Source organism: Motacilla alba, chromosome 1A, assembly GCF_015832195.1.
Source record: "Motacilla alba alba isolate MOTALB_02 chromosome 1A, Motacilla_alba_V1.0_pri, whole genome shotgun sequence".
NCBI classification, from domain to species: Eukaryota; Metazoa; Chordata; class Aves; order Passeriformes; family Motacillidae; genus Motacilla; species Motacilla alba.
The window spans coordinates 27,655,561-27,683,308 of NC_052031.1; the positions used below are offsets into that span (position 1 = coordinate 27,655,561).

General features: G+C 40.1%; 2 protein-coding genes across 6 annotated transcripts in view; one reads left to right on the top strand and one right to left on the bottom strand.

Moving 5' to 3' along the window:
* Nucleotides 1-633: 633 nt before the first annotated feature.
* LOC119708186 (arg8-vasotocin receptor-like) lies at nucleotides 634-4,885 on the bottom strand. Of its 2 annotated transcripts, XM_038154273.1 has the most exons (3): nucleotides 4,196-4,885; nucleotides 3,811-4,048; nucleotides 634-2,765 (listed from the first exon to the last, which is right to left on the bottom strand). In XM_038154273.1, the coding sequence occupies exons 1-3, from the start codon at nucleotides 4,724-4,726 to the stop codon at nucleotides 2,566-2,568; spliced, it is 969 nt and encodes a 322-aa protein (XP_038010201.1). In that variant the 5' UTR covers nucleotides 4,727-4,885; the 3' UTR covers nucleotides 634-2,565. The 2 variants fall into 2 exon arrangements, with proteins under 2 accessions (XP_038010201.1, XP_038010200.1); XM_038154272.1 differs by having other exon boundaries at nucleotides 3,811-4,885.
* A 12,001-nt stretch (nucleotides 4,886-16,886) lies between these two features.
* The window catches only part of PNPLA8 (patatin like phospholipase domain containing 8), a 35,218-nt gene continuing 24,356 nt past the window's right edge, over nucleotides 16,887-27,748 (top strand). The window contains exons 1-6 of one of the 4 annotated variants that reach the window (XM_038154781.1): nucleotides 16,887-16,909; nucleotides 18,541-19,749; nucleotides 20,673-20,822; nucleotides 22,036-22,187; nucleotides 22,925-23,019; nucleotides 26,414-26,585. In XM_038154781.1, the coding sequence (XP_038010709.1) occupies nucleotides 18,628-19,749; nucleotides 20,673-20,822; nucleotides 22,036-22,187; nucleotides 22,925-23,019; nucleotides 26,414-26,585 (1,691 nt within the window). In that variant the 5' untranslated portion in view covers nucleotides 16,887-16,909; nucleotides 18,541-18,627. The other 3 variants (XM_038154778.1, XM_038154779.1, XM_038154780.1) reach the window with 3 other exon arrangements.

Here is a 27,748-nt window from a genome sequence, read left to right on the forward strand (position 1 = left end):
ACTGGTGTCCCGAACAGGAGGAGGCGGCGCCAAGGAGTGATGTGAGCGGAGACGACAGGTGATGAGTAATGGTGAGACCCCTCGGCCCCAGGGGGTGAAATATTGGGGGGGACTGGTGTCCCGAAACGGTGAGAGACTGTCGTTCTCTTCTGGAACTGGGCATCCTTGAAAGGGAAACCCTAAAAGCAGCTCTGGTCCATGTGCAGTGGTGAGAGCACTGAACATGGAAGGAAGAAGTCACGACGTGCAGTTGCTGAGTGACGGGGGATTGGCCTGTGGCACAAGGGGGGCTCTTCTCTCCTCAATGAAATGAGAAGTGATTATCGGAAGGGTGGAGATGGACTGTGTTGATTATTTAAAGAGTGATGGACTGGGAAGAGATCTAAAGTTTTGTGTCATTCTGTGAGGAATTGAGTGGGGGGAGGAGAAATGTTTGAAAGGTTTCCATTCTGCTCTGTGTGTTCATTGTATAATTCTGTGATAATAAAGTTTTTTTCCCTTTTGTTTGCAAGTGGAGGCCTGCTTTGCTCTGTCTCTGATCACATCTCACAGCAGACACCAGGGAAGATGGGTTTTCATGGGGGCACTGGCATTGGGCCAGGGTCAAACCATGACACAAACTAATGCCTTTTGAGGAGTTTTGCTACAAGTACAGTAGGGCAGGGACACAGGTGATTCCTTCAAGCATTTCTGTTTACAGTTCCTTTCAAGTCTGCATATTATGCTATGTAACTAACTACAATCAAAGGAAATGGAAAAAACAAAACTCCCACCATTAACCATTGGATTAAGTCATAAGGGAAAACTTCACTAAGAGCAAATTGACTGAAAGTCTTCGAAAGTCAGTGAGTGGCTGTATCAATATCCTATCAATAGAATGGATCATATCTTGGATATTCTTACCCCGGATTAGGACATTCACTTGAGCTACAGATTTGCTCTAACAGGGAATTTTTTGTGGAGTAGAATTATTAACTGCTAATTAAAGGAAGAGGGGAAAAAACAGCTAAAAAATCGACCAGCTTATGAAGGTCTTATAGTCAGGCCTTCATACAAACCCTTCCCATTCTTGCCTGCCTCTGGTACTACCTTCACCCACCTTCTTCCTCTTCCTAACAGCTGGAGACCTGTACTTGTCAGCTGGGCTGGGGCACTTGCTTTTCCCATTAGAAAAAACAGCAATATTTGGTTCTTGCTCTTATCTGGTCTAATTATACAGAGAATAGAAATGATAGAATATGCAGTCATTTCAGCATAAATTAACCTGAAGTGTAACTATTCACTGTACAGCAGAATTTCTCACTATGTGATCAGTATTTAGTTTAAATCAACATTTCTTTGACTACAATTTAAAGACTATTAAAACCCCACAATTTTACATCTTTTCTACTGATAGTTGAGATTACTAGCACTAAGAAAACTGAAATGGTATGAAAGACAGTATACATGTAGACAGATTACATGTCACCAAATGTAAGTGCCACAAAGAGTCCCTGGGAATGCAGATCCATTCTCACCTGAAAGAGCCTTGCTGATATTTCTTCCATATTCCTCTGATCAGACTGCAGACATTGAAAGGAAATAAATAGCTACCTGCATGTAACACCCACAAACCAGCAATCAAGTGACATTTGAAATAAAGATATGCAGATTTATTTTTACAGCAAAGGGAAATATTTGAATTTGAACTAAAGGGGTACTAAGGAATAGAATAATAATTGGTTCTCTGCCAATAAATCCCATGCTAGAACAAATGGGTCTGAATGCCAAAAAAAAGTGTCACTCTTAGCATCCACTTTTATTTAGAGTATGTATGTGTGTGCATGGGGGGTGTGTAGGTGTCCAGTTAACTGCTTCCACATCAGAAAATGCCTGGAAAATCAAATCTCATGGTGTGAAGCCAAAAAACCTGAAGTGCTGCTACGCTGCTGATATCTGCAATCCACAACGGAATTTGAAACTGAAGTAGGGGTTCAATGTCACGAGCACACCAAATTTTTTTTTTTTTTGAATATGTTAAGCTGCTTAGCATTTTATAAATGTACATAAAGAGTTAATTTAAACCAGGTGCTAGTAAGAGCTGGCAAAAGCTTTTTCTGACTTTGTGCTGCTTTCTCAAGATTTGTCACTGTCCCTCAATCACACCAGAATGATGAACAATTCATGGTGCACTCTGAAAACATATTCAAGTTTAATTAGATCAGGTTTCATTTCAATTATATTTCAATTTGTTGGACCAGGTAGTAATAAAATTTTACTACTTAGAAATCCAGAATCGCAGATGGGGAAGTACTTTAGGACACAAAATATCTAAAATACTTTTATGTATCTTTGCCAGTCTTCACAGGAATTCATTCTTGTAAGACAGTGGTGATTGAAGCACTGAGTCAGGCTTGCACAACACAGAAACCTCCTGAATATGTTACAGGACTGCAGAGAAATATATTTTTACAACATAAAACAATTTTTCAGCTTCCTTATCCACAAAATAAGGGATGATGGTGAAACATCAATATGTCTTGTGAACAGAGGGAATGTAACAAAACAACAAAAAGCTCTCAGCGTTTATGCAGAAGTACTGTTATTCTCAGGGTCTCTGTCTGTGAGATGAATGCTGCCCGTGAACATGGATTCCTCTTGAGCCGAGGTATTCTCCAGCTGCTTACTTGTGCAATATGGAATCTGGCCACAGAAATACATGTAAATCCATGGGTTGGCACAACTGTTTAGATTGCCAAGGAGCATTATAATGGTGAATGCTGAACCTAGAACAAAACAGTTAAAGGAATAAGAGACTAAATAAAGCACTCTCATAAATATAAGTCACATTTTCACAGTCTGCTGCTTTCTGCTGTATCTATTCATATGTTAAAACTAATCTAATAGTAGGAAATTCTCATATCAATGCAATTTGTTATTGTTGAAGGTATAAAGCACACTTTATTGTATGCATTCACGGTTAAATAGTTTCATATAGCTCTTTTTGGATGCAGTTGCATTATTTTAAAAAGCAATTACTAAGCTGTTAAACAGATACAAATAATATACAGGTATATATTTTGACATAAATGTACATAGAATAAGACTCAAATTCACACTGACAGGAGGAATTCTTAAAACAAAGTTCAGAAACTACTGTTTTTATCAGGCAGGACTATTATATTTTTTTCCTCTTTTTTTCCCCTTTATTTAGAATATGTGATTTTAAATTCTGTATGAGTCTGCCTTTCATTCACAAAGAGGTAATAGCATAAATTTGACAAGCCTATTCTTGTTTACAACATGGTGTTTGATAACTCTCTCAAGCTTGCTTTTATGCTTTTTAAACAGCTGGTTGACAACTTCTGGTTGTTTCAGAGTTTACTACAGAGATTTCATCAATACAATTTCAATAGTAAAAAAATCAGATGTCTTATAACCCTGTTCTACCCAGTAAATAAGAAATATTTTATTACTTTGAATAGTCAATTGCTTCTTTTCACCTCCCAAAACCCCAAAATACTGCTGCTATAATGCCTAAAACCTCTAAAAGTCTGAGGCTTTGCTGAAGCACATGATACTTTTCACCATGCTGTTCTTGAATCTTTAAATTGTTAATCACTCAAGATACACACACAAAACAGACACAAGATGTTTTGATCACGTAACACAAGAAGCTCCCTGTACCTAATTAAATACAGGAGATAATCCAGGTTGTTTTTTTTTTAATTCTCCTCAACCTTTACTCAAAAGCAAAATGCAAACATAAAGCACTCGACAGCAGTGTGCTACCTGCTCTGCAGCTGTGGCTGAAGAGAGAGAGCATCTTACCTTCAGTCAGCATACTGGGGAACCACACGGACCAGAGCTGGGCAATGAAGAAAGGTGACCAACAGAGAACGTACACAACAACTGTCACCACTGTCATTTTTACTGTCTTGATCATAGCCTTTGAAATACAGTTCACACTGCTGGCTCGGGATGGCAGGACTTGATTCTGATTTGTTGCTTCGCATTCATTCTGTTTTTTCACATTTATATTTCTTCTGATTATTTTGCAAATCTTGACCTGGCATGTGATAAGGATTGCTGAGGGAATGAAGAATATAGCTACAAAAATCCAAGTCACATATGCCCTTGGGCCCCAAGGCTGAATAAATTCACCCCAACATTCAAAGACACCTGGAGATATTTCAGTCTTAGAAAAGATAAATACCTGTGGTAGGCTAAGAATCAGTGCTATAGACCAGCTGCTGCAAATGGGGATGTTCCAGAGAGCTCTCTTCTTTTGGAAAGTGACCATAGGGTAGCAAACGGCTTGATATCTGTCCACTGTCATGACCACTATCATGTAAGTAGAGGCAAACATGCCCAGCAATTGTAGATACTTGATAATTCTGCACAAGAAATCTGGCCCTATGAAAATATCTGTAATATCCCATATGAGTTGAGGCAGCACTTGGAAAAAGGCTACCACTAAGTCAGCAATGCTGAGGTGAAGCATGAACACATACATCCTAGACAGCTTCTTTCTTCTTCGCCACAGCACCAGTATGAGAATGAAATTGCCCACAGACGCTGTCAGAAATATGACCCCCAGTACAGCAATCTCTACTTGAGCTAATTGCTCATCTCTTTCTGGTCTTCCAATAGGATCTGACTGATTTGTCAAACTCAGGTATCTGTGAGGAGGAGGACTCTCGGTCTGATGTGTGTTATCCTGCATAGGAAATGAAAAATTCTTCATAATGCACAGAAGCTACTCACGGTAGCTGCCACTTGCGAGTGAGGTTGACAGCTGTGAAGCACTGGCTGGCAAACAGACCAGCCTGGGTTCGAGTTTCAGGATATCTTCAAGCAAATCTTCCTGCTCATGCGAACTGAAGCAGTGGGACTTGGATCGTGATAAAATTCTGCCTCTTGCTGGCAATGCAAAAAGGCTTTATATAGGCTCCCAGCAGACAGAGCCTTATGTAACTGCAGAGCCCTCGGGTAGGCTGCAGGGACAGCAGCCAATGGCAGACTGAGCCACACAATTGGGGGAAAGATATAAATAAAAGGCAAACTTCAGAGGCTCGATGTGATTCAATTACTCACTTCAGTCAAAACCCGAACTTGTAAATAGCTGTGGCCAGACTCGTACTCAAATGACCTCACTCAGAAGAGTTCTTGCAAAAATTTTTCTACTTAAACCAGAGAAGCACACTTTAGGAGGAAGGTTTATACGTAGATAAAATTGGATCCCTGAGCTCAGGCACACCATAACAGCAATCTCCAGGCTCCTAGGGCATGACCGCATCCAAAATGCAGCACAGAGAAAGAAATTAATTTTTCCATAGACCTTTTTTTCTTTCTTCTCTTTTTTGGAGTCACCTGGTTCTAAAATAAAAAGAAAAATATTTGTACTGCCCTAAAAATAATATTTTTATTTCAAAACAGGGTCAAGACTTAGAGGTTTTTTCTCAGCAAAATGAAAAATAACACACGTGAAATAAATTACTTTTACTAGGACTGTGAGTCTACTGAGAATGTAATTTAAAAAAAAAGTGAAAATTCAGTGGCAAATCCAACTGAGGAAAAGGTCTCTATGATGAAACAATACCCTCTATTCTATTATAGTGCTAAAGTCTGTGAGATCATTTTTCAGTATCTAAACCTTTTCATTTTTGTTAATGTAAATTGTATCATGAACACAAGAAATTCATTGGTATTCAACATTCCCATATGACTTTTGCATAAAGTTTGTGGCAGATAAGACTAGAAAATTTAAACTGATTTCTTTTTTTTATCTCTCAGCCTGCCTTCTTAATCGCAAAAGAGAGAGATTAAATAAAATTGATCAGTTTAATTTTAAAAATAACAGATATTTTTATGCACTCTTACTTGAAGCTAGGGCACTCATATCCTTCCGGTTACAGTCAGGACACTGGTAGTTTGAAGTCTTTCTGAGGAGGAAACCAGTAAGGTGAAAAGCAATATCCATGCTGCATATATAGTACATAATCCTAAAGCTAAGTTGATTAATCACTGTGATCACAATTATAAGACTGGCTCAGGAAGCTCACAGACAGATTACGACTTCTATGCTACTAAAGGTTTTCATGTACCAAAAAACAGGTGAAGGGAAAAATTCATAAACAGGATGCTGAGGTAGACTACAAAAGTTTGGAAAACCCACATGACCTCTTTCCTCTCCCTCTTTCCGCCTTATGGATGTTAATAGCTCATGAAAGGGTAAGACTGTGAGAACAGACAACAGAGAAGCTGAACAATCTCATGAAGTTTTCCACTGACAGCAGCTGTAAGTATCCATTATCTAGACTTGGCTGAACACTGCTGCAGCTGCCTGAGTCTACAAAAGCTTTGCTCTAAGACTGTGTTGCAAAGAGTATGAATCACAACAACTTAATCTAATATACCTGGGGTTTTTTTTCCTAAATTAAGGCCTATTTGTAGGAAACTTGGATTCCTGAGGTTGTTTCTTTTTAGTTTCCCCCCTCAATTTGTAATATAGTGGGAATTAGTAGGAAATAGGCATACCAAGCCCATAAGGGAACAAATGGGTTTGCCTTAACCCTCACTCTCCCTTCACCCAGCAACTTGCAGAAGAGTAACTGAATTGATCACAAACAATAAACCCTGGAAATGCTGCTGATGGCAAACACTGCGCTGGAGAGCAGCTGGGCTGATCTCAGGTTCTGTCTTTTGATGGAGACTAAGTTTCAGGCATGTGCTTCAAAATCATTTACCTTGACCATCTTCACTCCACAACTTAACAAAAAGCCAAGTGGGATCTTTATTCTTCCAGCAAGTAATGATGTAAATGCATACATCTCAGCAGAGCTAGGATTAAGTGGGTTGAAACAGAAACATATTGCAGAGAATATTAAGTTCAGGGTCAGGCATGGAAGATAAACATAAATTTATATTTCATTATTATATTTCAGTATCAAGAAATTATATGCAAGAAGCACAGTATTTGCAACAAAAGTCAATTCTGGGATACTTTTGGAAGGCTAACCAGAATATCATAGCTATTTGTATGGCTTTTCACAATATCTAAGGTATAGATAGACATATATTTCAGGCAAATGTGTTTTATCAGCTATACCTAGAATGGTCCAACAAGATCCCTGGGAACATACAACTCTTCCTCTGTCTACACATGCACACAGCACACAGTGCCTGGGCAACAGCCCAGGTGTCAGTTCCAGCATGTGGACACAGGCTAAAGGGCAAGCACACTGTGAAACAAGTATCCTTCTCTATGTTTATTAAAAGGGTGGTGGCCTCCTTGTAAAAATTGTCCTAGTGATGTAAGACTCTATTCCATCTTGCATATAATCAGTTCAATATATGTTAATGGTTTAATAACTTTATAATTGTTCCCTTTCAATCTTTTTCATCCATGCAAGCAGATAGTCAGGATAATGTTAAATTGAAATTTAATCCACTCTGGGGATATAACTTGCTGGGAAAAGAAAATTAAGATAACGGATGAAAATGTTAAGCAGTCTTAGCTGTTCTTTATGCCAATATTGTCCTCCCATTGCCCAGCTTTGCTTCATTCCAAACTGTATCTGTTCAAGTTAAATTCTTTTCCTGAATTATTTTAATTAACTTCTGCTGAACTTCTCAGTGTGGACTGTCGTCTAATGTTTGTTAGTTAGCTAAAGGGAGAGAGTCAGCTCACAGATTAAGACTCCAACTTAGCTACCTGCTCTGAATTTCAGAATCACACAGCTGCTTAAGGCGGGGACAACACTGAATTCAGACCACTTTACCCAGGCTTTGTCCAGTCAGGTCTTGAAAACCACCAAGAACTTAGAACAGCAAACCTCCCTGAGTAACTGTTACAAATGCTAATTTTCATTGTGAAGAAGCTTTCCTTATGTGTCACCAGACCCTCCCCTTATTCAGGCCACCTTCTCTTGTTCTTCTGGCATGACATAAGTAAAACCTGGCTTGGATCTCTTGCCAGCATCCTCCTGGAGCACTGCAGGGGCACTGTTAGTGCCTCTGAGGCTGTCTCTCCTCCAGGCTGAACAAGCTACATTGAGAGCATTGTGGAAAATGTTTTATTCAAGGAGTTGGAGATCTTGAACAGTACATGTCTGGTCTACTGAGCCTTGTACTTAAAGCCTGTGCTGACAGTGGTGAATATTTTCAATCAGATGACATCCCACCCTGTCAGGAGAAAATAAATGTGATTGTTTGCCACACAAAAGGCTCCACATTGTGGGAAGAAGGTGAAACCCCTCCAGAGATGGCATCCGTGCAGGGGAAGATCCATGTAATGTCTGTCAGATGCTGCACAAAAATGGAGTTCCCAGCATTGGAAGGGACCTAAGATTTCCTCACTATCCATATTTCTGTGGCTTACCCTATCTTAAGAAAACAGCTATTTCACTACCCTCTTTATTGTTGCACCCTCTGGTGCAGAGCACAAGCCCAGCTCACTCAGTCTCCCTCACTAGGCCACATCTTCCAGCCCTCTGAGAATCTTCACAGTGCTATGCTGAGCTCACTCATGCTCATCAACACCTCTTCCATGCAGGGGCTCCAGAGGAAATATTCCCGGTGTGGTGAGTGGGGTATGCTGAGCTGGTGGGGAACAAACACTTCCCAGACCTATGGGTTCCACGTGACCTGTGTGTGTGTCAAGTTCCATCACAATCTTTGCCTTCCAAAAACTTCATGAATTGCTGTGCATTGCAGATTTTTTTGCCAAGCCAGGTGAGGAATATAGGCAGCAACATATATGCATTTTAGGGTTAAATGCCTTTGACCAGTTTCTAAAACCCAGAAACTGTTTAATTTTTGACAGACATTACTTATTAAACACAACTTGGGAAGGAAGAGGTTTGCAGTCTTTTACTTTGGAATAGATAAGCAAGTTCAAAAATGTTCCTATTTAGGAAATGATTAAGTGGGAAATATTGCTGTCTCCTTTTGATGTAAGAAACCCAGGTCTGCTTCTTTTCTCAGTGAGATTCTGCAGATGTGAGGAGCTAGTAGATCATCATTAGTGCACTTGACAACTCATGAAAACCCACTAATTAAGAAAAACAAATTTTTGCATGATTTGCTATATATTTAGAGAATTTTAGAGGAATCAAAAATTATTTCCTTGCTGCTGATATGATTCTATTTACTTTCAAACATTAAAATGTACAAACAGCTTCCACAGGCCTTATAGGGAGGAAAGGACTAGAATGTGCAATAAAATACTCAGTTACCAAGAAGATGATAGAAACATTTACTTCTTAATACTTTTTTACAAAAAGTACTTACTTAGTAATATATTCTAGGGTAAATAAAAGGAGTCACCATAGCATTGCATTGAAATTACCCTCTTGATAGAGACTATGTTTGAGGAGATATATTAAGTAATGCAAATATATATCAGTAGCATGAAATTTTATGAGAAGTGCCTCTGGAAGTAGTGCAATGGATAGCAAATTGATTCTTTCCTTCAGGAGATTAGTCAAAGTTACATATGAATACTGTTTAATACTTAGCCTGTTGCACAGATGCATTTACAGCAAGGTAGAGGTAGGTCCATATTTTTCACTAATGTAATTCTGCCTATCTCCAGAACATGATGGATATACTACTTTGCTGTAAGTCTTTTTTACAGAACTAAAATTATGTACACTTTAATGATGCTGTACAATCTCCTACAGTTCTGGAGTCTTAAAAAAAATCCCATCATTAGTACAGTAGTTATATATTAATATACAAGGTCCTTTGGACCTGGCTTAACAGTACACTTCAACTTTATATAGTTAAAAAGTTTTAGATAAAGGCAATGTGCCAAGAGAAGACAGAGACAAATACATCACAGACACCATTGCAGACAGCATATAATGAGTCATGCAATGTAGTCAGCTACCAATGCCATTGTCACCACACCTGGAGACACAAAATGACAAATAGCATCGATAACTTTATTCCTCAGAAAGAGTTAAGCTTTGAATTGGACAAAACCATTTCTGGTCAGGAAGGAGAGCTCTTAGTGAAGCCAAAAGATTATTAGAAAATGTCAGGAAAACCCGAAATCTCATCCATTTCCAGTCAAGATGAACTAGACACCACCCTTAACTTCCCCAATTAATATCATAATGAACACAGGACAACATTGTGTCCTGCTAGCCCTGTTTATACACCACAAGGGAACTGTGCACATCTGTGTTTCATGTACATGTGTTATGTGCATGTAAATCCTGCTCTCCTGCACACACGTGACCTGGACATCTTTCACTTTATAAGAAACTATGTTCATTTCCCAAATGAGTAAATTACTTGTGCATTTAAAGGAGGAGGGTATTACTTTAGAAAGATTAAAGGCTACATCAAATCAAATGCAGGTCTATACAGCCTTAGAATGTAGGACTGCAAGACATCAAACTATACTTAATGTTAGGCAATATTTTGGAACAAGACCTTTCTAAACTGAGTGCATCCTCTGGTAGGAATTAGCCACAGGCATGAAAGCCAGAGGGAAAAAAAATGTGCATGGGCCCCCTGTGACTTGTAACTAAGCATGTCCCAGATACTCACCACAAAACAGTACCACTAACTACGCAGAGTACTACGTGCCTCTTTTTAATCCCTTGGGAGATTACGTCTGAAACAATAACTTTTAAACCTGTTTTAGTAAGAACTTTATTATTCGCTATTGTAGACCTCATTCTTTAGGTACGTTTCTCATTTTGCAGCTGTTACTGAGGGTGCTGCTGGGTCCAAAGCCTGGAGCCAGTTTGCTTAATTCATGTTCATATTACGGTGCTAGAATTATCTTCCACAATTTGTCAGCCATTCTCTAAGTAATGCTTCTTTCCTATTGCTGCTGTAAAATGTCATGCAACTTTAATAAAGTGTTTACCCATAGAGTACAGAGCTTTTACGCTTTCTTGTACAACTTCCATCAGGCTATTTTAAGACAGAAATAAATCATTATAAATCAGTTACATAGGCTTCTGCCAAAAACTGTCTTTTTCATTTGCAATATTCCAGACAGTCTGGGCTCTCTATTAGGATGTTAAATGGCCTGATAGCTCACCTGCCACCAGGGTCGTGGAAAACAACTGACAGAAAAGAAGCTTCACCAAGGCTGGTCAGAGTGAAGAAAAATGCAGAAATAATGTGTAACGTTAGGAGAACGAACTACGATGAACTAGGTTTGATGAAGAATTTCAAAGCACCTTTTCCACAGATGAGAAGTTAAAAAACAGAGTTTTATATTATAGGAAAAAATGCTAAGATGGTACCTAGTACAATACTGAGAGGTTCAGAGCAAAGATCAAACACGTCAATAATTTAATTAAAAGACAATGTAAATAAAGATGACAGTCTCTCTAGCAATACTGAGTAAGCAGTTGCAAGCACTATGGACAGTGAATTAACACCAGCAGACCTAAAGAGACTCTGCATTTTGATCTCCTTCCATTTAAACAGAAAACCTTGGGTGACACTTACACAATCATACACTCAACCAGATGCTGCAGTAACAAAATTCACATCTGTCTCTTATTGAGTGCTGGAAGGTAACAGAATGACCCTTATGATAATCACAGGGGGCTGAAGAGGAATTTATAATATGACCTTTAACACAAGTCTGAATTTTAAATTCTAAGTAATCAACTACATTATTCATATCTAGTGTATAATTATTTGATTGGCACACTCTTGGCAGATAGATTTCTAGAATGCACAAAATGACAGAGACCATGGGCTATGAGCCCTGTAGACACAGGAGATCAAGCACTGAGGAAGAAAGACAAGGTGCGATTTGGTGGGATTTGTTTCAGTTCTAGTACTGTGTATGCACATCACAATTAGCTAGAAGAAGTGACATTTCAGAGTGAGGTTCAGAATCTTGGGGATTCTGACCCTTCTGTTTTGGAGGATGTATGTGGGAGAGGAAGGGGATAACAATCCAAAATATTCACTGGCTCCTAGGTGAACTGATTACATAATATTTGGCACACTATAATATTCTATTAAGAGAGCTGCCCCCTTGGCAAATATGGTACTTCCACATTATGGTCTGACAATAAGGAGCAAAGCAGCCCAATTACTTTGGGTAACTCAATCAAGGCAAAGATATTGAGCAGCTGCAATCTAAGTCTTACATCATTTGACCTTTGGATTTACAGAAGACAATTTCACAATGATGTGACTACCTGGCATAGACAGGTTTTTTTGAAAGTTTCTCTTTTATTTGAGTTGCTTAACCCTTTCTAAGGCTTCTAGAATTCTTAGCTCTTTGACAAGAGCAAAATATTGAAGGAAAGTAACAGATAAAAAAGCAATATGAGAATAATGCAGAAAAGTTCCACTTGATTATTTTCAGTGTTTGTGCCAAAAACCACATCCAAATGAAAGGCTACAGAAAGATCCATGCTGTCACAAGCATGTGTTCAATCATCTTAATTCTTATTATTTTGAGTGTTTTTAGTGAATGTTCATTCAAGTTGGAAATTAATTATTCAATATTCTATCCCTGAAAACAATGAAATGTTTTCCCATTTTTGTCTGCCATCTAGTGTTAAGAGGCAGAATACTTGTGTTTGCAATGCCTACAATATTTGCTAGCACTACACAGCTTCTATCCATGTCATATTATGCTGATGAAAACACAAAACAGTGTTTCCCCTACATGATTATTAGGAGAATACTGCTCTACCAATATATGTTAACTTGTCACAGTGCCCTGAAATACTTGGGTTTTTTTTTTTTAATTTGTTTGAGTCTCTTAGGTGATAATTCTGTATTTTTAGAATACCATCCATGATCAATATGACAAGTAAAAATAAACTAATGCTATATATAAAAATGCTATTCATATAATAGCTTTTATCAAACATACAGTGAGAGTATGTGCAAAACTATTTTCTCAAAATAAAAACTTCCTAATTTCATAGATCAAGAGTGAGAATCCTAGACTGAAAAATTTTGGAACTATTATTTCTGGTAAGTATCCAATTTTTATCAAACTGCCTCATAACCCAGTATGACTTTCCCTCCAAGCAGCAGTCCAAGACAAACATACAAATATGAATGTTAGAATTAATTGATAGCATTGAAAAGTATAGCGTGCATATAAATGAACACAGCTGACTCACCTGAATTATTGAAACCACAATACTTTGGCTATAAAATGACAAAAATCACGTACACCAAAGAACTCTCTTTCTTTAAAACAGGAAGATTCACCACAACTGATGTGTAACTTGACTTACAAGTTTTCATCCTACATATAAAAACATGTAGTTACAGGTTTAATTAGAAAATGTTTTGAAAGCCTTTGATTTTTTTGGATTTAGTAACAGAGAAAGAACACATTAAAATCAAACTACTCTCAGTGTAGTCCTAAACTGAAAACAATCATGTTTCAAGGGACCACTCTGAAAGAGCTTGAGTGCTGGGTATGCAATCTAATAGAGATCAACAAAAACCCATCAATAATAACAACAGATTTCTTTCTTGATATTCCCATGGAAAGTACTGAAATGAAAGTATTTTTCAAATAGCTAATATACGTCCTATTAAAATTTAAATACATCTCAAAATCATTTAAATGAGATGATATCTATATTATGTGAAAACAACTACTGAGTTGGACACTACCTGAACTATACATGGATTCATCTCTCTTACCTAAAAAATAGGTATTTAGTCAAACACAATGAACTCATCTTTGACTACTAAGAGAGCTTATAAAATTAGTCTACCTTTTAAATAGTTTTGAGATCATTTCTTCTAAATGTCATGACTACAGTAATAGTAGAATACTAAAGTACAGTAAAAGAGAATACTAAATTGGCAAAACATTTGAGATGGTGCAAAATTTGTACCTGGGAATACATAAATTTATCTTTTCCTGTCCAGTGCATTTCAGTTCTTTTGTATTGCTTCATGTTTGTTTTGAGAAGCTGATGGATCATGCACCTCTGAATATGCCAGATCAGACAGGTCTGCCCATCCTTGGGGAGAGTGATGTGGCAAGAATACACGGGTTTGTGACTGGACCAGAAATGTGAAATCTTTGAATCTTTTCCTTAGCAAAGGTGTGAATCAACACACTAGTCACTGTACATATCCCAGTGGTGGGATAAATGTCTGAGCAAGCACAGGAGAGAATTTTACAATGAGATTATGGGATAAAGTGACTTTTTAGGAAAGAACCATGTGCAGCTAAAAGGGATCAGTTGCCTCCTACCTCAAATACCTTATTTGCCAGTCAAAGAGAAGCAGGATATGCCCTGGCAGGATGAAGCTTATCATGTCCAAACTTCCTTCTTGCTGAAGTTGTAGGTCTTGTTTTGCCTTAGCTTTTGTTGCTGTTAGAAAGCAAGCTACCCTGCTTAAAGCCAGCTCAGACTGTGGTTTCAGATGGGTGACTGCTTCTTAGGTCATCTGATGAGATGCAACTCGGTTCAGCACACTGGCAAACACACTAGAGCCCTGGCGCTTACAGGAGAGCAAACACACCCAGGGAAGCTGCTTAAGCTGACACTGCTACACATTCTAAAAGTATCTCTACTGTGTTGCTCTCATAACAGTATTCAGGCTTTTACATGGAGTAACTCATACATCAAGAGGCAGTGAAATCTCCCTGCTTAGCTGCATCTGGCACCTAGGGCAGACCCCACAACTGCTTCAAATATTTGGTTTTAAAATGAGCTTCAGCATGTATAATGAAATCCTGTGAAAAAATAAAGAATAGTAGATAAATCTTGAAAACATGAGTATATCACCACTGGATAATACAAGTGGATGTGTAGTAATCCACAAACAAGGCAGGCAGACCACACCAGCAGAACAGGACAGAAGGCAGCAACTCTGGAAACATTTAATAGGGAACAGATGAGCACCTGGGTATGAACTGGCACTGTAATGTGCAAAAGGATCCTAATAATATGTGGCTTGTGAGTTATTTGTGGCCACTGAGTACTTCACCAAGTAAGTGACATGCCTTGAGTGTAAAATCGTCATTGCATTGGGTTAATGTGGTGGGGAAGAATGGGGAGTGGGACTACAGGGGTGGCTTCTGCAAAAAAACATCAGAAGGTGCCCCTGTGTTGTAAGGTGTCAATTCCAGCAGGCTCCAAGATGAACCTGTCAGTGGTCAAAGCCGGGCACATCAGCAATGGTGTAGTGCTCCTGTGATAACATGTTAAGAAAGGGTAAAAGCTTCTGTGCAACAGCAGCTGGGAGAGAGGGGTGAGAACATGCGAGAGGAACAATTTTGAAGGCTTTCGGATCAGTGAAGGAGGGGAAGGAGGTGCTCCAGGTGTTGGAGCAGAGATTCCCTGCCAGGTCGCGGCAGACCCCATGCCAGAGCAGGCAGAGGCCTATGACCCCCTGGGAAACCTGCACTGGAGCAGGCTCTTAGCAGGACCTGTGGCCCCACAGAGAGAGAAGTCCACGCAGGAGCAGGTTTGCTGTCAGGACCTGTGCCCCTGCAGGAGACCCACTCTGAGCAGTCTGTTCTGAAGGAGTGACCCTTGGAAGGGACCCTTGCTGGAGCAGTATGTGAAAATTGCAGCCCATGGGAAAGACTAACACTGCAGAAACTTGTGGAAGACTATCTCCTGTGGGAGGGACACCACGCTGGAGCAGGGGAAGAGTTGAGAAGTCCTCCCACTGAGGAAGAAGGGGTGACAGAGACAGTACGTGTTGACCTGACTGCAGGTCCCATTCCTCATCCCCCTGCTCTGCTGTATGGGGAGCAGGGAGAGAATTTGGGAGTGAAGTTGAGCCTGGAAAGAAGGGAGGGGTGGGAGGAAAGTTTTAAGCCTTGATTTTATTTCTCATTACCCTACTCTGATTTGATTGTTAATCAATTCAACTAATTTCCCCAAGCTGAGTCTGTTCTGCCCGTGACGGTAAATGGTGAGTGATCCCTCTCTGTCCATATCTCAATTCACAAACCCATTGTTCTATTTTCTCTCCCCTGACCAGTTGAGGAAGGGAGTGACAGAGTGACTTTGGTGGGCACCTGGCACCCAGACAGGGATGTCCTGCTCTGGGAGATGTGGAGAATTTAACCTGTGCAATTTATAAAAAATACATTATAAAAAGTACAATATGCAAGGAGTATAAATTTTCCTTGGGGAATGAAATGCAAGGTAAGAAAAATTAATTTTGCTTCCAACTGGGATCTGAAATCATATGTGTGATGCGACCCTTCATGGTAAAGCTTCCATTGTTCTACCTGAGCACACAGTGCATCCATCCTCTCTTGCCACCTGATGTTTTGGCAACTTCATTAAAACTGTTTCAGGCAGGCCATGCAGGTAGAAATTTCAGGCCCTGCTGCTGCTCTGAAGCCCAGCTGGGGAAGACCAAGGTGCCTCCTAACCCTATCCAACCCATGAAAAACATGTCTGTCATCATTCCCTAAGCATTAAGCAGGACATGGGGGGGGGAGTATATTCCCAAGGCACCTGCACTGAGGAGCTTCAAAGGCTGGGTAGGGACCCTTCTCTTCCCAGCCTTGCTCCCAGTGACTCCCCAGGGTGCGGCATCAAGAGCCCAGCGCTGGCAGCAGCGTAGGGCGCAACCCGCTCCGCTGTGCCAGACCAGAAAGCCAGACATGTCCTGGGCTGCACCAAAAGCAGCACGGGCAGCAGCACGAAGAGAGGGGATTCTGCCCCTCTACTCGGCTTTGGTGAGACCCCACCTGCATCCAGCTCTGGAGTCCTCAACATAAGAAGAACATAGACCTTGAAGCAAGCCCAGAGGAGGGCCATGAAGCTGGTAAGGGAACCGGAGCTCCTCCCCTAAAAGGACGGGCTGAGAAAGTGAGAGCTGCTCAGCACGGAGAAGGTTGTGTGAGGACCTCAAAGCTCCTTCCAGCACCTGAAAGGGACCGACATAGAATCCAGAGAGGACAGAAACTGTAGCGACAGGACAGTGAGTGAGTAATGGGCACAAACTGAAAGACGAGAAATTTGAGTTAAATATTAGGAAGAAATTCTTCCCTGTGAGGGTGGAAAGGCACCAGAACAGGTTGCCCAGGGATGTGGATGCCCTGACCCTGGCAGTGCTCAAAGTCACGCTGGGTGGGGCTTAGAGGGGCCCGGTCTGTCAGGTGAGCGGGAGGCTGGGCCCGGGTACCGCTCCCCGTCGGTTCCGACCCCCGCCCTCAGCAACCCCGTGAGGGCCCCGGGCGGCGCCGCCCCGCCCTCCCGCGTGCCGCGCCGCACGTCGCCACTCGCCCCGTCGCGCGCGCAGGCGCAGCAGCCCCGCCCCGCCCCGCCCCTGACCTCGCGCTGCCCGGCCCGGCCCGGCCCCGCCCCGCCCCGCGAGCCGGCTCGCGTCACGCGCGTCACCCCCCTCAGCCCCCCCCCCAGCCCCCGGCGGCGGCCCGTGGGGCGCTGGCGCGCGCCCCAGCTGTTTCCGGCGCGCGGGGCGGGCGCAGGCGCAGTGCCGCGGCCGCGCGCCGCGGGTGTTGTCGCGCCGGGTCCCGCTCCGCCGGGGCGGCCCCGCTCGTGAGGGCGCGGCCCTGCCTGGCGTTCGGCGGCGGCCCGGGGAGAGGGGGGAGGCGGGAGCCGCCGTCCAGCAGGTACCGCCTCCAGGACGGGCCGCGTCTCCACCGGGTGGTGGGGCAATATGAGGACGGGGGGAGCAGGATGAGCGCGTGCCGGGCACGCGGGGCTCGCTCGCGTAACGGGAGGTGGGCCGGGACAGCGGGGCCTGGACTCGGTGCTTGTTTACGCCGCCACTCTCGGCAGCGTTTCGGGGAAATGGCGCAAGGCAGGAACAGCGGCCGCGCCTGCCCCCGGGACAGGAGGCGCCCCCGTGCTTATATAGCCTGGCCCGGCCTGGGGCCCGCACAGCGGGACAGGCACAGCGTAGGCACAGCAGACAGTAAGTAACGATGGCGGGGTTTCACCTCTGCTCTCGCTGTGAAGTCGGCCTGCTCAGGACTTGGCCTGCCTGCCTGGCAGTCCTTGTCGGCCTTTGTCACGGGCGCTGGAGAAGCCTGGGCTTGCTTTTTGGGCAAATAATGGATTTGCTCCTGAGATATCAGCACAGCGCTGGTGTGCTGTGTAAAACGGTGCTCCACCGGTTGCATCTTTCTTTGCAGAGTAAGGATTATATTCTACCCTTGGGTCTTAGGATGGGCATGTTTTGTTGAACTTTGATCAACACTTGGGAGTCACTTCTCCCCTGCGAGGAATTCTGCCGCGGGGTGGTAATATAATGAGATTTGAAACGTTGTGTCTGCACAAGATAAATTGCTGAAGAAACAGTAATCAGTTTTCAATGTGTCATTAAGTACTTTTGAGAAGTGGCACATGTTGCTCAAGGTGAGTTTAAACTGTCCTTTAGGGAGTACGGTGTTGAAATGTTGGGGTGAGCTACCTACCAAATGTCCTGAGCATTGCATTTTCCCATGAGATGATTTGATTTGATTTGGATGTTTACCTGTCTTTACCAAAAGCTTCATCTGTTTTAAACAACTCTGTGATTTTAGTTTAACTTGTTTCTGGTTTGGGGTTTTCATTGTTGGTTTTAATTTTGTTTTGTTTTTATCTTTTTCAGACAACACTACATTACGGGACTAAGTGACGTATATTTTTTGGAATGAAGTAGAAAGCAACATAGAAAAGGTGCAATTATTTATAAGTTATGACAGTTCATTTATCCTTGGATGCATATTTATTCTTTTTGATTAACCCAAGAAGCCTTTGGTGGAAGCAGAGAAACAAATACCTGTTTTTCTGTAGACCTAAAGCCTGCTGGAGGATAAATCATGCTGCACACCTGAGAGTTTTTCATACAAGTGAGCCTTGGTGTAAGTGGACCAGAAGCAGAACATTTTGGTATAACAAGTACATTTGTAGCCATGAGTTTTTATACTACAGAGTTTCCAAACTTTTAACTTCTTCTTCTAAAGGACTTACAAGGGTGAGCATTCGCATGTCACGAATTAAGAATACTATAGAATCTGTTTCAAAGGCAGTGTCTGGCACTCACAGTGAGCTGGTGTCACGGATAGCTCGATTAAAGTCCCACTCAGGTACTTTGGGTAAAGCAAATAAAAGTAGTGCAGATGCAAATAACATCAGCACAAATCTAGAAAATGATAAGCAAGTTACAGATGTCAAAACTCAGGACGATTGCAACAGAGGCCCAGCTGCAAAGAAATCCACTTGTGCAAGTGAAAACTTGGAATCTGTGTTAGTGAGTTCAAGCGGCACTTGTCAAGATACTCCAGAAGTTTCAGCATCTGCTAAAAGCCACCTTTTTCATGTAAGCTACTTTTCTACAAATTTTGGAGAGACTTACAACTTCGTAGCTGATCATATCAACTCTTACTTTAGTAATTCTGTTATGGAACAAAGAAGAAAAAAGAATGCTTTATTACAGGACTCTGAAAGTGAAGAGAGGAATAAGCATGATTCATCAGTAAATACTGTAACAAGCGAAGAAAAGAGAGTGAATTCAGCAGGTACTTTAGCTCCTGAAGCAGAGATCTTGAGTACCGAAAAGACAAATACTACTCTCCCAGTTTCCACTAAAAAAAGTATTGCAGACTTTCTTTCATATCCCAGTAACAGCGTACAAGCTTTTGTCGACAGCTATATTGGTGGGTTGGTTCCAAAGTTAAGATCTGATACAAAAGTTGTTTCAACAGAAAAGAGTAAACAGCAGGAACAAGAAGTGTCTGAGAAGAGTGATGAGGACAAAGCAAAAGAGGCCAAGACTGCAGAAGAGAGGGAAAAGCATCTGTCTCTTCAGAGAGAAAAGGCAAGTCTTTGTTTTGTGTTGATTTATGTACTATTTCTGTGTATTTTATACAAGCCTGTAAATATGCTACACTAGTGTGTATACCTATATTTAAGCATAGACACACACACATTTACTTATGTAAATCAGTATATACCCCTGTATATACCTACATACATATGTACACATATTTTACTTATATATAAGTATTTGTACTTCCATATAAGTATAGATGTGGTGTTCCTGCTCACAGCAGGGAGGTTGGAAGTAGATGATCTTTAAGGCCTCTTCCAACCCAAACTGTTCTCTGATTCATTGTGTGCACTTTTATAAATGAGTACATATATAAAACTATATAGATTTTATATATATGTATGCATACTATATGTAAACTTACAAATATATATATGTACTTGAAAGCAGGTCTAGATACATCTGTATTTAGGTATTAGATGTTTTATGCAGGTATAGATATGTTTATGCAAGTTTATGTATGAAGAGTGTCTGTGTATGTGTATATATACACACACTCACCTCTGTGTGTGTGTGCTGTAGGTACATATATTTAGTTCATATATGCATAGAGTCCATAATTACAGACAGATCTAGTTGTGGTATTTTTTGTAGTTGTCATAATTTTGCAGTTTATGGTTTGTTAATAGTTTAAATACAGAGAGTTGCCCTGAAAGTCCATCTGAATATATATTGACCCGTTTGTTTGGTGTATTCCTGCTGTAAATTGTATTTTGTTTTCTACTAAATAAAGAATCAAAAGGTTTTTGTTGACAATTTAAGCAGTGCTTACTTGGAACCTGGAGGAGATCTCTAGTACAACATGCTGTTCATGGCTTCTGAGAAATCTTAAAATAACACTTTGAAATTAGTCTTGACAAATTTTACACATTTCTCAGAGTAGTTTTATGTTGTCTGTTTGTCTTCTTTAGATCATTGCAAGAGTGAGTATTGATAACAGGACTCGAGCTTTAGTTCAAGCCCTGCGGAGATCCCCTAATCCAAAAGTCTGCATCAACAGGGTTGAAGAACTGACCTATCATCTTCTAGAATTTCCAGAGAGCAGAGGAGTTGCAATTAAGGTGCAAATAGTTTTTATGCTTACTTAAAAATCAATCTGACAGATGATTGATACTGATCTACATAAAATCTCCTTCTGTGTTTTTGTGGACTAGTCATATTTCCTGTTTGCAAGGATTGTAGTTTGAGTGTCTCTTTTTATAACTTTTTAGCTTGTTCAAGCAGATTCATATTCAAGCTCCTGTGAGTTTAGCTAAAGGCTCTTAAGATTGCAGTGTTTAATTTAGAAGCATACGGCATGGTCATGTGGATAGGTAGTATAGCTTTTTCCAGTGGTGGATAAAGGTCGTACACTGTGTCCCATGTGGCAGTTGACCAGATGGGAATGTGCTGTACAGTTGATCTGTAAATGCACAGTACTTTCTATGCTTGTTTACATGCTTTCTTCGAAGAGAGGTGGCAAGAGAACAATCAAATAAGTTAATGTAATCTAGGCCTACTTGTTTTCTTCCCTGCATTGAGAGGGCAGTAGGTGGGTGGTAGACTATTCCAGAAGTACTAGCTAAATCACAGCATTTGTCAACCTTGTGCCTTTTCCCACAAGATGTGACAAACCTGTGACACAGACTGTAGAATTTCTGGAAGAAGTAGCCTTTGGGAATGGAGTGCAGGCCAAATGAATCATCTGGGCAGGGTACAGGTCAGGCATTCACATAAATATGTGTGAATTACTTTATTATGAAAGAGTGTATTCACTACTTCCATTTTGATTGTAACGCTGTGTATCTTTTTGGTAATATCCATTTAAAAGTACTCTGTGTGGGAAAGCATTTTAAATTTTGTTTTGGTGTTAGTGTACTTAGAAGGCATTTCTTGTTTTGAAGCAGTGCAGTACTTACTAAGCAAATCTGGGGTTTTGCCTGTACTTGGTGTGCCTCATACTCGAGGCCACGCTTGGCTGATATGATACTAAGTCAATAAAACAAAACTGGTAAATGTACCTTTCCTAGCTATTAAAAATATTTACATATCATCTTGATTGTTTCATTCTGATAGGTAGTTACTATAGCAATGAGGTGTGTACAGCATAATATTGACATCCTTTCTTTCCCGTGTTAGAGAAAGACATGGATAAATACAGATTTGAAGACGTTTTCTTCCAAGTTTAACTAGTATATTACTTCTGTGCTTTAATGCCATGCTAGTAAATTTAAGAATGGATTCTTTTGGTTTAAACATATGGTTAGAATTAAATATCCTTGTATTTATCAATAGGAAAAATTAATCCCATGCCTGTTGCGACTGAGACAGGCTAATGATGAAAGTCTTCAGGCTGCTGTTAGAGAAACTTTAGCTCTGATTGGCTATACAGACCCTGTGAAAGGCTGGGGAATTCGAATCCTCACCATCGATGGAGGGGGAACAAGGTAAAGCTTCTGGGGTTTTACATACTTGTAACCTTCTTCATACTGCAACTAGAAGTAAAATTTCAGTCTCTCTTTGATAGATAAATGCCCAAAGAGGCAATTTATGAGTTACATTTCTGTCACATTTGACTATCTAAGGGATGGGTGCTGTTTTTCTATGCATTTCTGCTTGAATGGTGTTTGGTTTGGTGCTCATTTTGCTACACGCAGTTATCTCGCTCTATCCCAACAGAGTTCACACCGCTGTACTCCAGATACGGTTTTGTGATAGAGAAACATAAATCTGATGGTCTCTAATTCATCACTCCCATTATTTCAGATACATTGAATTGAGGCCAAGCAAATCTCATACTGAAAAATACTATGCCCCAAGGGGCATTATATAGCCTTGTTAAGACCAAAATTTAAGTGCTGTGTAGTGGGAATGCAACTAAAATCTATCCTTAGTCTACATCCACGGAAGTTGATCACCCCCCCAAGCCTTTGCTGTAAAACAATATGGCTGTAGCTGTTGAATACTATTTTTGATATGCCTGAGTATGTCATTCATATTTAGTATTCATAATTCTGTTTTAACTGTGTTCTGCTGCTCTTTTATTTCCTGAAATATTCAGGATTCTTACTGTTGCAGTTATTCAATTATAATTAGTTATAATGAAGCAAAGGTGATTGAAAAATTATTAGAGCTATGTAAGGTAAGACTGCCATTGGATGTGAAGAGAAATTTTGTGTTTCAGGGGTTTAGTTGCACTTCAAACTCTACGGAAACTAGAAGAATTAACTGGAAAGCCGGTTCATCAGCTTTTTGACTACATCTGTGGCGTAAGCACAGGTAATTATTAAGTCACAAGTTGGAGTTTTGCTATCAGTGTAGTAAAAGAACATCTGAGAACAAATATAGATTTTGCAGTTTCTGACTTAGAGTGTAAGCTGGGAAAATACAGTTGTGATTTCTAGAGTCTTTCTTTTTGCTTCTGAGTAAGAACTTTGGGCAGTTCATGACAAACTTTTGGCTTTAAACAGATTTGTCATTTTTTTCAATTTATGTGAAATCTTTAATTTGCACATAGAAACAGTTATCTTAGGTATTTATGGAGCTTTACAGACTACTAAGGTAATAGCCCTCAAGAACTGATGCTGAGTCAGTTGTATTTCCTTTATTAAGTTAACAGCAATGTTTCATCTTTATTAATTACCTGCCACAAGGACAGAATGTGCCTGTAGCAAGATCTTGAACGATCTAAATTAGAGGAAGTGGTCAATGCTGTGGTGCCCTCCCTTTGTATTGGTCTGTACAGGCTGGAGAAATGGCTTGGCAGATTCAGTAAAGCCAAATACAAAGCCCTCTGTCTGAGGTAGGCTGACAGCCTAGAAACCAGCTTTGCAGGAAAGGACCTGGTCTTGTTTGGAGCAAGTTGGACATGAATCATCAGTGTGCTCTAGAGCAAAGAAAGCTGACCACATTGGCTTGCATGGACAAGAACGTACCTAACAATTGAAATGTCTCTGTGTGGCCACAAATGTCTTGTTATGGGCTCCTCTATAAACCCTTAATCTTTTGTACTGGGTGCATCTGGAAGAGAACTTGGGTGCTGGAGCTCATCACATGTAAAGGAGAAAGTGCAAAAACTGGGTTTATTTGTCCTTGAGAAGGCTAAGGGTGGGCCTTTATCCTGGTTCAGCTGATGGGAAAATAAAGAGAAGATGGATCTAGAATAATTTTGTAAGGTGTACAGTGGTAGGAGAAAAGCCAGCAGACAAGCTGGAGTATGGGAAGTTATGATTAGGTACAGGATCATGTTTTTCTTGCAGGGGTGGTCAGACACTGGAAGGAGCTGCCTGTTCAGGTTTTGTAATCTCTGTCCATGGAGATATTTAGAATTTGGCTGAACAAGTCCTGAGTAACCTATTCTAATTATACCTGCTGGAACAGGAGGTTGGACTAGATGATGTCTACAGGTCCCACCCAGACTTATTTACACTTGTGACTCAGTGATAAGTTACTCCTCCCTAGAAAGCAGGAAACTCCAAAGCATAAGTGTTTCTCCTTTAAAGACACTAATCTCCTTCAGAAATTGTCAGACCAGTAGCAGCACAAGTATGTTTCCTAACATAGGAGGTTTGCTGTAGTTTACTAGCTCAGTTTCCTTTAGAAACCCACATTCTTCAATTTGTCATATTCAGTCAGAAACTATATTAAACACAGATCACCCTGAGTAGATGTGTGAAGTGTGAAGATGTGTTTCAAGAGATTTGCTTAATAGACTCAAAATAGTGGAGGAGAGTGTTTAGGTCTCCCCAAGAGAATTTGTTTTTAGCCACAATATAGTTCCCTGCTTTACATTTTTAATAGTATTCCAAATAGATCCTTTATAAGTTAGTTTAGCAGTAAGTGGTTGTTTCTTTGGAAGATGGTTTCCCTGAAAAATACTTCTCCAGTGTTGTCTTCAATGAATAAAGGTGTTTTACCTTGGATAGAGAGGCCTCGTGTTCTTCATTTACTCCCACTACTGTCACTAGAACTAACTTGGTTTTTAATTCTTCCTCAAAGTTTGGGATTTACGACTGCTAGTAAGTACTTAGCATATTCTTTTAAATTTTGTTTACGCAATTAAGCTTTTGTCTGCAGTTGTCCAGTTTGCAATAATAAATGGAAAGACATGGCTGGGTGAGGCTGTGCATGTCTGCCAGCACTGCTGGCAGTTCTGTTTGTGTTGACATACATATACCAATAGTCTTGCAGTTGAAAGAATTATGCTTTACAAGAGTGATGGATCAAATGATAGGAAGGATGCCTCTTGTGTGCTGCACTTGTCTTTTCTGCTGCAGTTTTTGTATTTCTTACTATTGTTCAGCTGTTTTGCCTTTGAACTTTGGAAATGCCCTTGCTGTGAATTCAGCATCGTCTTTGTTGTTATCTTCCCCGTGCTTCTCTTCATTGGAGGTCAGAGGGTGTAAAAGCAGGCAGTCACAGAGAAAGATCACTGCAAATGATGCTGTAACAGGCTCTGCATACTTTGAATCTGCTCACCAAAATAGCAAATGTATGATAGTGTAGAACTGGTGCTGGAGTTTAGAGGAAGAGAATGGCAGAGGATTTGCATGACTCAGGAAAATGGTGTTTCTCTGCTGCTAGGTGTTAAGTCTGCATTGAATTCGGGCATCTGGTGATTTGGCAATTGAAATAGTTTCTCTTGATGAAACTTTGTGTCAAGTAGGATGGAACTTTGTGTCAAGTAGGCCCAGGTTGCCTTAAGAACGTGTGCTGCCTTTTAAGAAACTGAGACCATCAATACATTAATGCTCAGCTATCACAGTTGGTGGGCACTGTGAGAGTGAAAGAGGGCTTGGAAGTCATGTTTATTTTAAAGCCCTCTGTAACTTCCTGCAAGTAGTTTTGTTCTGCACATGCATTGTATTTTTACTCTATTTCAAAAATTGGCACCTTTTAAAATTACCTTTATTCAAGCCTATCACATTTATTTCCAGATTGAAAAAATCATGTGTCTAATTCTTTCTAATGCTTAATTACATGTTGTCACTGTATGGCACAACTAGAATTAAAGGTTTTGTGTGTCTCTTTTGATTTAATGTATCTGAGAATTGTAGTAATGCATTAATTGTATTTTTCCACAGTCCTTTTAATGGTATTTCGCAGCAATGCTTTTTGAGTGCTGTTATTTTGTTCCTGCAAGGGCAGGTCGTAATTTTTGTTAGGGACACACTAGATGGCAGCATGTCTGAAACTAATTATAAATGGTTGCAACCAAATGTAATCCAAACTACTGGAATCTCCTTTATTTTTTCAGAATTTTCCTATAATATTTTTCTATTGACTTAAGAGTTTGCATGGTAGCAAATAATGCTCCAAATAAATTTTTAGTACCACAACATAGATTTCTCTTACTCATTTCTTTCCAAGTAAAGTAGTGGATTTCATTTGCTTTCTGCCATATACTTGTTGTAATCTGCAGAATGAAATAATCCAATGTTTTAACTTCTCATTTTTCTTTTTTTGAAAACAGACTTTTTCTATCCCGTGTACGTTCTTTTAAAATGTGGTTTGTGATCTCTGAGCAGGAATTTAATGAAAGAAATGTCAATTGGTCTTGCTGTTTCAAGACAGATATTCTGTTAACCTATGAACTACATTAACTGGTAATTCATCTTTGTAATCTTACTCCAGGATACGTTTTGTAATATTGCAAAATATTTGTTTTTTTCAGGAGCTATATTAGCTTTCATGTTGGGGTTGTTCCATATCCCCCTGGATGATTGTGAAGAACTGTACCATAAGTTAGGATCAGATGTTTTTAAGCAGAATGTCATTGTTGGAACCGTCAAAATGGGCTGGAACCACGCCTTTTATGACAGTGATATATGGGAAAAAATGCTCAAGTAAGTAAAAGATAATGAGATGAAAAATGATTAGTGCAATGACTGAGTGCATTTGGTTTTGTTCTTGCTTCACTGGTGTGCAGATTCTTGAAACAATTGGAAAGGATTACCATATGCTCTCATTCTTATGAAATAGCTGTTTTCGTATTTACCAAGGTGCTGGAAGCTTTTAATGTAATGATTTATGTTTCTGGGGAATAAAGTAAGCTTTACTGCACTGATTTCTGATTATATTCCTGTGTGCTTGCCAGCTCTGCTTGATCTCACTCATTACAGATTTGCTACAAATTTTACTAACCACCTGCTGTGCCCTTTTCAGTAAAGGAGATTGGTGAGAAATGAAATAATGTGCTGTAGTTGGGATTTTTAATGTTTGCTGCTGTATTGGAGGGCTTTGTCCATTGCCACTTTCTTTGGAAGGGAAATAAATAAGCTGTAAGGGTTGCAGTGAAAAATTATCCACAATGTCAGAGCTGCCTGTGAAGTGTATTCACTTGCATTGATGGCTGTTCAGGAAAAGCCACTAGAAAGAACTATTATATTACAGGTTTTATTTCTTAAATTTATTAATCTGTATTTGTATTGATAGTTCAGTTGTTTATAATTTTTAGCAAACTAATGTCATATCTTCTCAACGAGCATAAGCTGACCCTGCCACTGAAAGAACTGAACAATCTTTTCTGAGAGACAATATAAAATGGTAAAAAGTTCCTTCTGATAAGTAATAACAAGTTCCTTTGGGAATGCAATTACTGTGTTTCATGGGATTAAAAGAGTTTTTATGACAAAACAGTGGGAATACCAGTAGTGTCCGAATTTTAAGCATCTTACTTCTTTGATGAAGTGGAGGGAGAAGCTTCTAAGCAGTGCTTCCTTGTGCTCTTGCATATTTTTAGAAATTTTTTAGAAATAAATACATTTATCATCAAATTAATATCATTAGCTTTTCTTCTCAGGTATCTAAAGGTCTTTTTTTAGAAATTCGATTTTTCTCTGTCTTCCCTCATTTCATTCCCCACTCAATTAAATGAAGTCTTGTGAAAATCACATTAACCAAATGTGAAAGTATTTTACTTGGCTTCAATTAAATACTATTGTTTTTCTGCAGCTACATGTAGCACATAAAGGAGGTAAAGAACTCTACTCCTGTGCAATAAACTTAA

Excerpts from the sequence above, each read along its gene's own strand:
- LOC119708186 (XM_038154272.1), bottom strand. The coding sequence starts at position 4,726 with ATGAAGAATTTTTCATTTCCTATGCAGGATAACACACATCAGACCGAG. Across the intron at positions 2,766-3,810 it reads CCCCAGTATGCTGACTGAAG|GTTCAGCATTCACCATTATA; the intron begins GTAAGATGCTCT and ends GTTTTGTTCTAG.